At 40.2% G+C, this 12,702-nt stretch overlaps 1 protein-coding gene across 3 annotated transcripts in view; it reads right to left on the reverse strand.

Annotated features, from left to right (window-relative positions):
• Positions 1–1,670: 1,670 nt before the first annotated feature.
• Positions 1,671–12,702, reverse strand: part of FAM91A1 (family with sequence similarity 91 member A1) — a 61,646-nt gene continuing 50,614 nt past the window's right edge. For 2 of the 3 annotated variants that reach the window (XM_071222213.1, XM_024572114.3), the window contains exons 19-24: positions 12,022–12,094; positions 10,102–10,251; positions 8,009–8,113; positions 7,420–7,543; positions 6,502–6,571; positions 1,671–4,559 (exon numbers count right to left, since the gene is read on the reverse strand). In XM_071222213.1, coding sequence (XP_071078314.1) covers positions 4,374–4,559; positions 6,502–6,571; positions 7,420–7,543; positions 8,009–8,113; positions 10,102–10,251; positions 12,022–12,094 — 708 coding nt within the window. In that variant the 3' untranslated portion in view covers positions 1,671–4,373. The remainder of the gene's footprint in view (positions 4,560–6,501; positions 6,572–7,419; positions 7,544–8,008; positions 8,114–10,101; positions 10,252–12,021; positions 12,095–12,702) is intronic. The other variant, XM_024572115.4, reaches the window with a different exon arrangement.

Genomic DNA, 12,702 nt, shown 5'->3' on the forward strand with positions numbered 1-12,702 from the left:
GCAGACAGGAATATTCCAGCCACATGATACCACTGCAACAGGAACTCTCGTTCAGTGCTGGTGGGAATGCGAAACGGCAGTCGTTTTGGAAGACAGTTTGGCGGTTCCTTGTACAATATACCCCTACCAAAAGACTCAGCAACCCCACTCACTCCTGGGTATTTACAGTTGCCAGGGGTGGGGAGCTGAGTACAAAGGGAAATGTTGAGGGGGATGGAACAGTTCTGCAGCGTACTGACATGGTGGGCACATAACTATGCATTAGTCAAAGCCCAGAGTGAATTTTGCTGTGTGAAAAAATCAACTGGATGTCACGAGATCACAGATGGAAAGCAGAGTTTGACAAATGAATGTTTTGCAAATGTGTCACATAACCTCAAGGAAGGGAGTGGGGAATAAAAGAAGCTGAACTAAGTTACTTGGAAAAGTATTTGGGGTAGATAGTATAGGGCTAAAGATACAAAAATATACTTAAACACTGCACTCTAGTTAGTCACTTTATCACAGGGGCACTTAACTATTCCGAAGCCAATTTATAAGTATTCCAGGGCTGAACAAATAAGCAAACAAGTTGCAGCTACAAGGAGCCAGGTTTCTGTCAGAGAAAGAATGAGGTTACAAACAAGCAAAGAGGCAAACTAGAATGAGCCTTGTGGTGCTGGATGAGAGTCAGTTTAACTTTAGATAGATCGATCGATCTAGAAATAATATAGAGATGTACCTACATATTGGTTAGTATACACATTTACATCTCTCAGTTCATTTCACTGAAGAGGAGTAAAAGCAGTAGCAACCAGCACACCCAATGCCCAGATTCTGGTTTCTAAATACCATTCCCCAATAAAAGGAACCAGGGCTTCTGGAAGAAATAGCTCGTTCCTGGGTGGATGGCCAGATAATACTTGAAGTGCTACAAAGTAATAATAATGGTCTTAAACACAACAGATGAGGGCATGTTGAAAGAAATCAGGAGAGGATCAAAAAGTGTTTACAATAACCAAAGCTAAAACAATTTGCACAACAAAATAACAATAATATTGGATTTTAACCTAAAGTCTAAAATAAACAGCCAGGATCACAAACTAATATAAATAAATGCTCAAATAGGAGAAACAAACTTTCAAGAAAAAATCTAAATTCCTGAGGAGTAGCACCACCAGCAATGCCCGTTGACATCACATAGCCCGAGATGAGCCCCATGACGTGCTACCGTGGGGAAGGGCACACACACCACACCTCGGGGCTATTCTTCCTTGCAGAGAGCATCACCTCAAATGTAATCACAAGAAAACATCAGACAAGCCCACATGGAGGGACATCCTACAAAATAACCAAGCAGTACCCTTCACAGTGTCAAGGTCATGGAAGACGGAGAAACTGTCACAAATTGGAGGAGACTAAGAGGCACCAGTGACTAAATAAACGCAACATGGTATCCTGGACTGGATCCCGGAACAGGAGAACATTAGTGGAAAAACAAGTGAAAACCAAATCAAGCCTGTAGTTCAGTAAACAGTGTTGCATCAGTGTTAATTTCTGAGTTTTGACAGATGTGCCACTGCTCACATAAGGTGTTAACATGCTGGGAGGCTCAGGGAACATCTCTCGACTGCACAGCATGGTGTACTTAAAATTAAGAAAGGAACTTGCAGAAGATTATACACATTCAATAACTTGATCAACACCACAGTTTATTTGTAAACATATTATGAGTCAATAATCAAATTGACAACACTTTATACATTTCATTGTATAATATTAACATCATACCAGGAAACAATCCACTGTATGTAGTTACAGTTTTGGTACTTTGACGTCTTTAAATACAAATGTATTTGAAACACTGAACATAAAAGAGGAAGATGAATGGCAGAGAAAAGTGAAACATCAAATAAAAGAAACTAATACTTGAAAAAATACAAAATCATCTGATTACATATTTAAGGAGAAAGAAATCAAGGAAACCAGATGATAATTTTTTTTTAATGACATGAAGTTGCAGTTCTTTAGGCCCACGTGAGAGGTGAAGTTGTATTACACTAAATTCTAATCCATGTCCTTTTTCATATCTTTTTTTCTCTTGGTTTTTAAGGAATGTTTTCTATGGTTTAAGCTACATTAAGGGGGAAAAGAAATGGGAGGTACCAAGAGCTAATGAAACTAAACATTTGCAGAAAAATTAGATAAAAATTATTTCACAAATCATCTTTGGCAAATAATAAAGGCTATGTTTTAAATTTACTTTTTTGTTGAAATGGATCAACACTTAAGATTTAAGGGATGCACCTTTACATGAGTTGACGTATGAAAGAAACAAAGCCAAATTCACAAACAGAGCACAAAGCAGCCTTCGGATCTTGCCACGAGCCTACAAATGCAGACTGACCCCCTCAATCGTGAGGGGTCCTCAGCTGAGACTCAGGAGCTCTCTTCATCCACAGGAGAGACCAGAGCAGGCCGCGCACTTTGTCAATACTTTCCCTAAATTCCATGATCGTTACTAGGTTCTACTTTCTTCCTCCGTCATCTCTCAAGGACAATGCAGCAGCAAATCACATCCACATTGAAGTTTACAATTCACCAGTAACTGGGTTCACGGCCAACAACTACAAATGTCTGGCTCATCATTAGTGTATATGTCACTAAAGGAAGCTGAGATCCGTAATGCAGGAATAAAGAAAATGACTAGTTAATTCAAACAAAGCAAATGAATATGAGATTAAAGAGCCCTGATCAAATAAAATACAGCTTCCAGCTGACAGTCACATACATACCTAACAGCACTAGGAATGTACAATGTCAATTATTGGAAAAATAAATGAGTAATTCACAGTCATAGAAACTATTTTAATATTAGTAGGTATTCTTCCTTTTATAGATAGACATTTATAACATACTCTGGTTTCTACCACATATAAGAGAAAGTAGAAAACTAAGCGTTAACTGCATTCACCTCAAACACAGCACTGCCTGTGCCCCAGCTAACCTGCTCCGGAGCACCCAGCTCCACAGGGGGCCATGACACTGAACGCACGGCTACGTTAATATGTCCTTAAAAGGCATATATTTCCAGAAGTATGTTAAAATCCACAAATATTGGCTCTATAAATATCAAAAACTATCAGCAAAAAATGTTTAGGTTGAACATTCCCAAATTTTCTAATGCTTTAAGTGTTTTAGATATAAGTTGTTTGACCAGTTAGATTGGTTACAGTTTTAAACTAGCAAACCATTATCCTATGAGAATAGCTAAACTAATCTGCAACACTGCACACACTTCCCAAGGTAACTTGAAAAATCTAAAAAGTGATTCCAATTATTCTAATTAACATTTGAGACACTAAAAGAATCAATAATTCCAGAAACATTTTGAAATTACTCATTTTTTCTTTATCATTTCTCCCAAACTATTCACATAAATCTAAGATCCAAATTGCCTAAGAATATGTCTTCGAAGTAGGCTTTTCACTAAAGCAGTTTGATCAGAAGACATAGTTCAAAAGAATCATAGTTGGATGGTCTCTAACCAATTAGAGACCATCAAATTCAATTTCATACCCATTCATTGGTAAAATTAACTAAACAAAAAATAAATCACAGTGAAAATGTGCAGCAGCCACAGCTACAAGAATGGAAAATAAATTCTATTTACCCAGAAAGACTCTATCAAAATATAAAGCCCAAAGTGAGTGACGACAGAAGTCCACATATAAACATTGTTTAAAAATAGAATGTTTTCCAAAGCTTCTCATGAGATGCAGCGTGGAGCCAGAGTTAAGTCCTTATAAATCAAGGTTGGGTCGTACACGACTGTGCTGCTTTACACACCTTCAACAAAGTCCACTGTACCCACAATTTACAGACAGCCACAGGAACCCTTAGTGACCCATCGCGTCATCGCTCAAGGTCAGCTGTTCAGTTTTATAGTTTTGCTACTTTAAGTACCATGAAGCCTTTGAAAAGGAAGAGTTCCACCTCTTCCCATGATCCCCTAAAGAGTAGGTAACAAAATATAAAATTAAACAAGATTATGTTTGATAAACTAACATATAAAATTACCGTTGCAATATTCATAGTGACTGCTTATAAACGTAACAGTCATCATAAAGCCTATAAAGTATATCCTCAGTTTTATAAAAGAAATGTCGATTGTCTCAGGTAAAAAATACAGTGCAGGCTGCTGAAAAGGTTTTCGTTGCCCCAGGAGGTGCGAGGAGGAAAACCTCGGAGAGCAGGACCGCGTCCCCCGAACGGACACCACGTAAGCAGGAAGCGCACCGCGGCACAGGGCGCTTTTCGGCGGCTGGCACTACGAAGCTAACGTCGGGAAAGAAAAAAGGCAGAAAGTGGGAGCGACAAACGGTGCGACCAAATCACTGCAAATGGAGACCAGCAACACGAGGTGAGGAAGGTGGCCGTCCGCTCCATTCTGATAAGGTGCCATCTTTAAATATTAAGTTCTTTGCGGGAAGTGGAACTCCCGAATCGGCGTAGGATGACTGGGAGAGCACATTCGGGAGGCTGGCCTCCGCGTGAATGTCCAGCGTTGAAGCACCTTCCTAACAGATCAAGAAACAAGAGAGAGAGTCTGCTCAACACTTGACCGAACCACTTAGCACAGCTAATGAGAAAAACAGACCCCGGCTACCCGAGGAGTGTTTACGGAATGCAGAGCCCTAACGGAGATGGCAAAGACCTACCTCACAAAACCAAAATAACTACTGACAGGTATGAACACATGCAGAAATGACTAATACAAGTTAGACCACGGTAAGTGCTTCGATATGGACAGAAATAGCAGGCTATGAGACTATGGCATTAAAACAGTTAGTTCTTAGACAATCTCTAAAAACCCTCACACAGCACTAGGCACCGAACCAACCCCTCCGCTCCCAGGGTTCTCGAACTCACGTGTTCAGCATAGCCTTCTCCCCAGAACTCCAGGCTCAAACACACACCTGACATTTGCTCGTGGATGTGGCACACACATGCCATACTTACCATGTCCCTAACAGAACACTCAAATCCTCCACCTGTGCCTCCCCAGCCTGCCCACTCCCCGCATCAAGCTAGTCAGAAATACGAGACTCACTCATTTTTCTCCTTGTTGCCACAAACTCAACCTGTTCCTCACCTTTAACTAACCACCAGGGTCTGTCAACGCACTGCCAACAGGGATCCTGAATCAGTTTACCTTACGTACTCACCACGGCCACCACCACAGTCTAGGCCAGGGCTCCCCGAAGTGGGGTACTCCCTCCAAAGTGGCGTGGTGCTACAAAAATTTTAAAAGCTTGTATCTATTTACTGCACCCTTTAAAAATTTCTGTTTCTGTCTGTTCTATTATACACATAACTTATTGGTGTAACAGTATATATGTGTAATAAACAAACTTTCTTGTGGATACATGCAACATTGTTTGTTTTGTTTTAATGAAAAAGGGTGCTCAGTTTACCAACATGTCTCACTTGGACTATTACAGTAGTCTCCAAACTGATCCTACTTCTCTGCTTGTTCATTTTTAATCTATTCTCTAAACATCAACTAATTTTTTAAAACTAATGAGAAGTAACCTCATCCCCTGTTTAAAATTCTTTAATAGTTCCCTTTGCATGCAGCATAAACTCCAAATTCTTTAATATACTCTGGAAGGCCCTCCCCTCCCCCTCTGGCCACTACCTGCTTTCATGAGGCTTCTGCCTTCTTACACACCCAGTGCTTTCCTGACACAGGACCTTTGTACCTGCTGAGCTCTGCCTAGAATACAGATTATATATCGTCTCTACCTATTTAAAATAGGTCTACCTTTGGATTCCATCAGATTGGAAGGAGTCTGGCTCCTTCAAAGTACTTACTGAAATCTGTAATCATTCACGTATTTCAGTATTTACTTTATAGTGTCTCATACAACACTATAAGCTCCATTAGCGTCGCAGACATCACTGTTTCCCCAGCACCTGCTAAAGGGTCTGGCATAGCGTAGATGCAAGTATTTATTGAAATAATTGAAACAAACTCCAAAGCGTGATTTCATAATGTTGGATCAGATATTCTGAACAGAAATATTCCACCCTAGAAGTTTATCTACAAATCAAGTCTAGTCTTTCCCTTGAGGGGGAGAGGTGGGCTGGGGGTGAGGGGGACACAGGGCACGAAGGTCTGGAGCACTGGCTTCCACCACAGACAGTGAAGACTCACTGCAGTCATTAAGGGGGCCAGACTCGTGAACCAGCACCTCGTATGATGCCCGGCCTGTAGCAGACGCCCAGCACACTTGTGCTGAATGAAGCTCCGGCACAGAACAGAGTTCAAGCTCAGGCCTTCCAGACCTGGCCAGTGAAACCAGGTGCAAGTCGGTTAGCGTCCTGAATCTCAGTGTCTTCATTCATAAACTAATGCTTATTTCATGTCTTACTGCTGTGAAGACTCAAAACAGACATGGGGTGTTTTGCATAAAAAGCTCTACACAAACTCCGCTTAGACCTGTAGGTGGTTGTTACCTGGAATGAGTGAACAAAGTTAAGGACGTGCAGAGCGAGTTTCCTACTGGAATGTAAGAGGTTCTGAAGGCTGAAAAAAAGGGTGGAGGGAGTTTAGAACAAATGTAAGGACGAGGACTAATATCCAACGAGAGTTTAATTTTAGTAATTTAAATGCTTTTATATATGCACACACATCATGATTAACCACATTAAAATTTTAAAGAAACAATTTCAATGGTTCTCGTCAATGAAATTTCTCCTCCTCTTAATATTAAGGCATAACAGTAAGTAAAGACCATTTTGAAATAAAACATCATATATAACCAAAATTAAAATTTATTGCTGAAAAAGCTTAAACTGTTAGCAAATATGTTAATTTAAACCTTTTGAATTAAAAATGCATGTACTTTGAAAAATAGCAATTATGAAGTCTAACATATTTAACATAACATCAACCCAAGAAATTAAATATTTTTCAAATATGTAAATAGGTAATAATTGAAGAAAATTTCAAAAATCAGCCATAATTCTACCACAAGACATAATCACTATGAACATAACCTGAGTGGGTATGTTAAGAGCAAGAGAACTCCCCCCAAAATTCTCCACAGACATTTATATATTTTAAAAAACTAGGTTCACACTCTCATATAAGCATTCCCAGCTCACCATCCCCTCACCCAACCTGGGTAACTCAGTAAATATAATTATAATTAACCAAAACATGCCCAAAATGTTTCCAAGTAACTAATTTCTGAGGTGCCAAAGTTTAATTTTGAAAATATAGCAAAACCCTCAAACTAGCAACCATTATTCAATCGACATATGTATACAGGCAGTTACTACGTCCATGTGTGAAGTAAAAGAAGATGTTGCAACTGTTGCTGACTTCAAAGTCTCATAGATGAAAATATGACAATGAATATGAACCCTCACCTCTCTTTCCTGCAAAGGCCATGGGTAGCAATTTTTCTACAAACTTTCCGGTTTAATTCAGAACTAAACAGTGGAATTCCAAAGCACAGCTCGAGAGGAACCCAATCTGCTTCTATTGTGGCAACTACGAAAGACATATAAACTTATTAATCATATCTATATTTACATATCATGACTGGCCAGGGTTTCTTAACCAAAGTCCATGGATTTTCACTGAATCCCCCCACGCACCAATGATTAATTAGCGGGGGGCGAACTCGGGTGGGTGGGGGCTGGCAGTGAATCTCTGAAGCAGACGAAGATGTTTCTGAGTACGCACGTGCTTCTGAGGGGAGGGCACTGTTTTCATCAGATGCTCAGAGTGGTCTTTTACCCAAATTGCAAGACAGCCACAAGACGAGAGGAATTAATCAAAATTTTACCAGGAAAAATGAAACTTCAGGCAAAATGAAACACATACATAAAAGTGGTTCCTAGAAAATTCTTACTAAAAGGTCCATTATGGATAATAACAGCAAACAAATGACTTAACAAAAGAGTTAAACCTTAGAAATTAGTCTAAGATTGCAAATAATTTTTAAAACCTTACCAGAGTTTTGTTTAGTAGCTGAATCTAAAGTTGCTTCCTCAATGACCATTTCAAAAGACTCTGTGCTCCCATTCACATCCGAGCCAGAAGCCAAGTCAGGTTCACCTTATAATTGGAGGACAGGCACAACATTACAATCCTGGTAGTTGGTTTAAGTTGTCAATAAATCAGTTCCAACATAAAAGAGGATTCAGGCAATGGAAATGGCAATGGGAAACAATAAACAGTCCTGAGCTTTAAAGCAGTGGTTCTCAACTGGGGGGCAGTTTTGTCCCCCAAGAGGCATTAGGCAATGTTTGGAGACAGGTCCGCTTGTCATGAATGGGAACAGGGATGCTACATGCCACAATGCACAGGGCGGCCTCCACAACACAGCGCAAAACAGAAACAGTGCCGAGGCTGTCAAAGCCCAGCCTAAAGAAACAAGGATTCAAAAGGCAGAGGAGAGGTTCAGACTTTCAGATGGATCATTACTGAAGCCATCTCTATCCCCATGGAGATATGCAGTCCGATCACACCATTCCTCTTCAAAATTCCTTCTGACTTCCCATATCTTTCAGCACATAAGATGCTCCTAGATCTCACCCATTCTCCACTCTCATCTTCAGCTGCTGCCCTTTCTTTGGGCCAACAAAAGGGGCTCTAGTCCCTGATTTCCTCTACCTGAAAGGCTGCTCTCCTCCAAATAAACGACAACCATCTTTTGTGTAGGTAACGCCTCGGTTTTCAAAATTCAGTTGAGACTTCACACTCTCTGAGAGGCCTGCTCTGACAGCCCTGCTGGGCTGCGATGTGCCTTCTCTGTCCTACGTAGTGCTGTGAGCTAAGACAGACCCTGTCACAGTCTTGTAACACTGCCCGGTAGGCAGATTCCCTTGCTTGTCTCCCTTTCCAGGGTATTACTCCCTAGGTCTTACAAATTTAAATGTCTCCAGCATCCACACAGATATTCCACAGATGTCTGTGGAAGGAACGAGATAAAACACAGCAGCTGGAGCAGACAAGCTTTGCAATGCCTGCCTAACACATAGCCAACTTCTCTGGAAAAGGCCCCTGTGACACTTGGCAGTCAGCTGTTGAAATTACCTACTGCACAACAAGAAATACGAAAACCTGTTATGTTATTAAAAAATAGAAAGTTATCCAAATTCTCTGACCAAAGGTAAGTGGACCAGGAATGAATGCCTAGCTCAAAGGGAGCCAATCCAATCCACTGGATGGCTAGCAATACTTCTCAGGAATTCAAACTAAGAGGCGCAAGAAACAGAGACAATGATGAGAGACAGCTGAACTGGGGGGTTTGCTAGACTCATGGATCAGAGCTGGCACCCTGGCAACCACAGTCACATACAAGCTAAAATTATGCCAGAGCAGAAACAATGAGTAAGCATGAAAAGGTGAAGGGAAGATAAAACTTTAAGTCAAAAAGAAAAATGTCTCTAAGGAAAAGTGGCCATCATCAATGTGCAGGAGACACTGGAGATGGAAAGCAGGAGGAGGAGGCTGGGGAGACTGAGCAGACAGACTGCTTACAGAGCCAGGGCGCGGAACAGATGGAGCTGTGGAGAACTGGAACGGAGAGACGGGAGAAGCGGGTGTGAGAGACCCTTCTAAAGCCTGTCTCCCAGAACTAGGCAACAAGTGGACAGAGCCGGAAAGGAGAAGGACAACACACAGACAGGGTGGGTACTGAGACAGAGGCGCCTTTGACAGAAAGAGAAGGGCTGAAAGAAGAGCTGTTCATTCTATTTTGGAAACATCTTTACAAAAAGACCAAAATTTGGAAACCGTCACCCCACAGAGGAACCCAGTTTAAAATAAACACGGATACGACGGCCGAGGGCTGAAATCGAATGACCATGCTGTGTGCCCGGGCCCAGGACATCACTTCCTCAGTTATGCACTTAGTATTCTCTCCACCTGAACAACTGACACCTGTTCAATGATGCCACAGGATATTTTCTCACACTTCAGTGAGAAAACGTTAAGTATTAAAGAATTCAACATCCCTACAAACGTCTCTCTTAAATATTAAGATTGTGATCAACTCAATACCAATTACCTTAACTCAAAGAACCCAACTATTGGCTAACCTCTCTCATCAGAAGCATCACTGAGTTTTCTGTTTGCAAGTTGGCTCGAAGCGTTCAACATGGTGATATATCCACAAAAATGCTGCACGTCCACTTTGTTCCTTAGTATCTGCAACGCTTTATGCACACCCATATTGGCACGCGTAAACTCTAGGAGCAAAGAGTGACATCAAATTGTAAGTGACCACAACTCTTAAACTACTTTTATAGTTCAATCTATCAAGACTGCTTCCAACGAAAAAGGATCTGTGAACATAAAAGGATGCTACACACATGTAGCACATTCACAGCCTTCAGGAGGCCCTTGTTGTATCAGAACAAATGACCTGCTAAGTAAGCAAGTACAGCCAGCTAGTGGCAAATTCTCTAGTCTTCCTCTAGTCTTCTCTTTGTGGTTCTATTCTGCCTCAAATGCTTCTTTGGTGGGCTTCTACCAAGAAATTTATTAAATACACATCCTTTTTAAAAATTTAAGAAAAGTAAAATGACCCTTATTGAAAATGAAGCTTATATACTTGAAACTATATCCCTAATAAATTAAATATTAGCTCAAGTTCTTATAAATATGTGAACTCAAAAAAGAGGAAGATGTTGTATACCCAAATATGAAGATTTCTCTTTTTTAATAATTCACAGTAACCTCCCAAGGCAGGAGATCTGTCAATGAGTTATTGACATTTTATAAATTTTGAGTTCCTACTATTACTCTGCATCTTCAGGTAAACAACTATTTTTTCCCACAGAATTTATAAAGTATCTATCAGAGGATTAAACAGCAAAGTTTAGTTGCAGACAAGTACTCATGTCTGAAAAGTGGCTATTTTTTGGAAGAGAAAAGTTTCTTCTCTAAATTGTGTACACATTTACTCACAACAGCCAAAGGAGAGCACTTAATGTCAAACGTGAGACTCCCGCAGTTTAGCCGTGTGAAAAGGAGAGAGAGATCTATAAAAATCTTCTGCCCTTCCCTACTTTGGGAGTGGGGCAGTGGTGATTAACATTTTGAAAGAACAGTAAGTTTTTATATAAATCAACATAGGTTAAATTATTCAAACCATTCCTTGCTCTCTTGAAATCCAGGCAATATGGCTCTAAAATCCAGAAAAATAGATTATAGAATAGCAGTTTTTCATGGAGTAGGTAACAAGTGCTATATAAAGGTATGTTAAGTTTTAATGGTAGTATTTTTCTTTTGAATATGTTTTCTTGGTATTCAACAGAAAAAAGGTATCTTCTACATTAGACAAAAGACTGAATTCACTTTTACAGAAATTCTCTGCATGTTTATCAAATACTACACTGCACATCCAATTCTAGAAAGAGGTAACCTTGGACAGGGCTTTTCCTCCCTTGGGTCTAACCAGCTTAATGTAGCTCAAACTGCAACCCACTCAATCTTCTCAAACAGCAAAAATAAAATCTAACAGCAATAAATAAATAAATAAAAAGTTGACACAAGAAATCCAGCAAGTGCCCTGTAAGCCGTGAAACAGGTTACAGATGTTTGTTAGCACCCATTTCTATGTAACTAAAACAGCCCCTGAGACAAAACCCGTGTGTAACATTGTAGGGAAAAAACTCAATTTTCTAAGCATAAAATCTTCCCGATGACTTGCTTTAAATAAACCAACAATAAAAGGAAACTAAAAGACTAAACATAAAGAAAACCTAGTCTTCCATTGAGGCAGATACCTACTTACTCTCTTCATCTCCAAAACAGAATAGTGTTCCTTCAAAGGTCCTAAGTGAGTCTCATTCTATTAACTCTTTGTGGGAAAAGGCAAGTGACAGAAAATTACTTTTTCCAATACTCTTTAAAACAGAATGTAAGTAAGACGCTAGAACTTCAAATGTTTGTCGAACTGGCGACAAAGATTAACAATAAAGAAGTCAAATGGACACAAATCAGAAGTGAGATACCTCCTTGGAGTTCTGTGTCATCAAACGGGAACGGTATGTGGACAGTCTCTCCTGTCCCGTGCAAACCATGTCCCTAAACATGAAGAAACACAAGTTGACCAGTATGTAAAAAGCCTTCATTTTCAGCAATAGATATTTAAACACTAACTTAAGACTGTGCCATGAGGTGGTATATTACACATTAATACTCTATCCAAGTGCTTTTGACAATTTTCTATTTTTCTCCAGCAAGCAGAGACAATCTCAAGTACATATGAACCTATAAGGCAATGGGTCTCAAATTGAGTATATGGACTAAATTTTAAACAGGAGGCTAATTTAGCAGGTAAATCAGGTGCTAGCCAGGGACACTGAATGAGATCAAGTGCACTAGTTCTGAAACAAAAGTGGTGAAAGGTCCCCATAACCCCTTGGCATACCATGACTAGGAGCGTGAAACTCAAAACGCCACACTGAATGACAGGTACTCAAAATTACTTGCTGCAATACCATAATTATACACAATTGGAAGCGAATGAAATGCCCATCAATGGGGGGCTGATTAAATAAATTCATGTATGTATTTTCAGCTGCCCAAAAAAAAGGGAAGCAGCAGCTCTCTAAAGACTGAAAGGAAAGCTCTCCAGCGGCTGAATGGAAAAAGCATGCAGTGTGCTCGTGTGTAAGTGCCCGCACATGCGT

Source organism: Desmodus rotundus, chromosome 8 (assembly GCF_022682495.2).
Source record: "Desmodus rotundus isolate HL8 chromosome 8, HLdesRot8A.1, whole genome shotgun sequence".
Classification (NCBI taxonomy): Eukaryota; Metazoa; Chordata; class Mammalia; order Chiroptera; family Phyllostomidae; genus Desmodus; species Desmodus rotundus.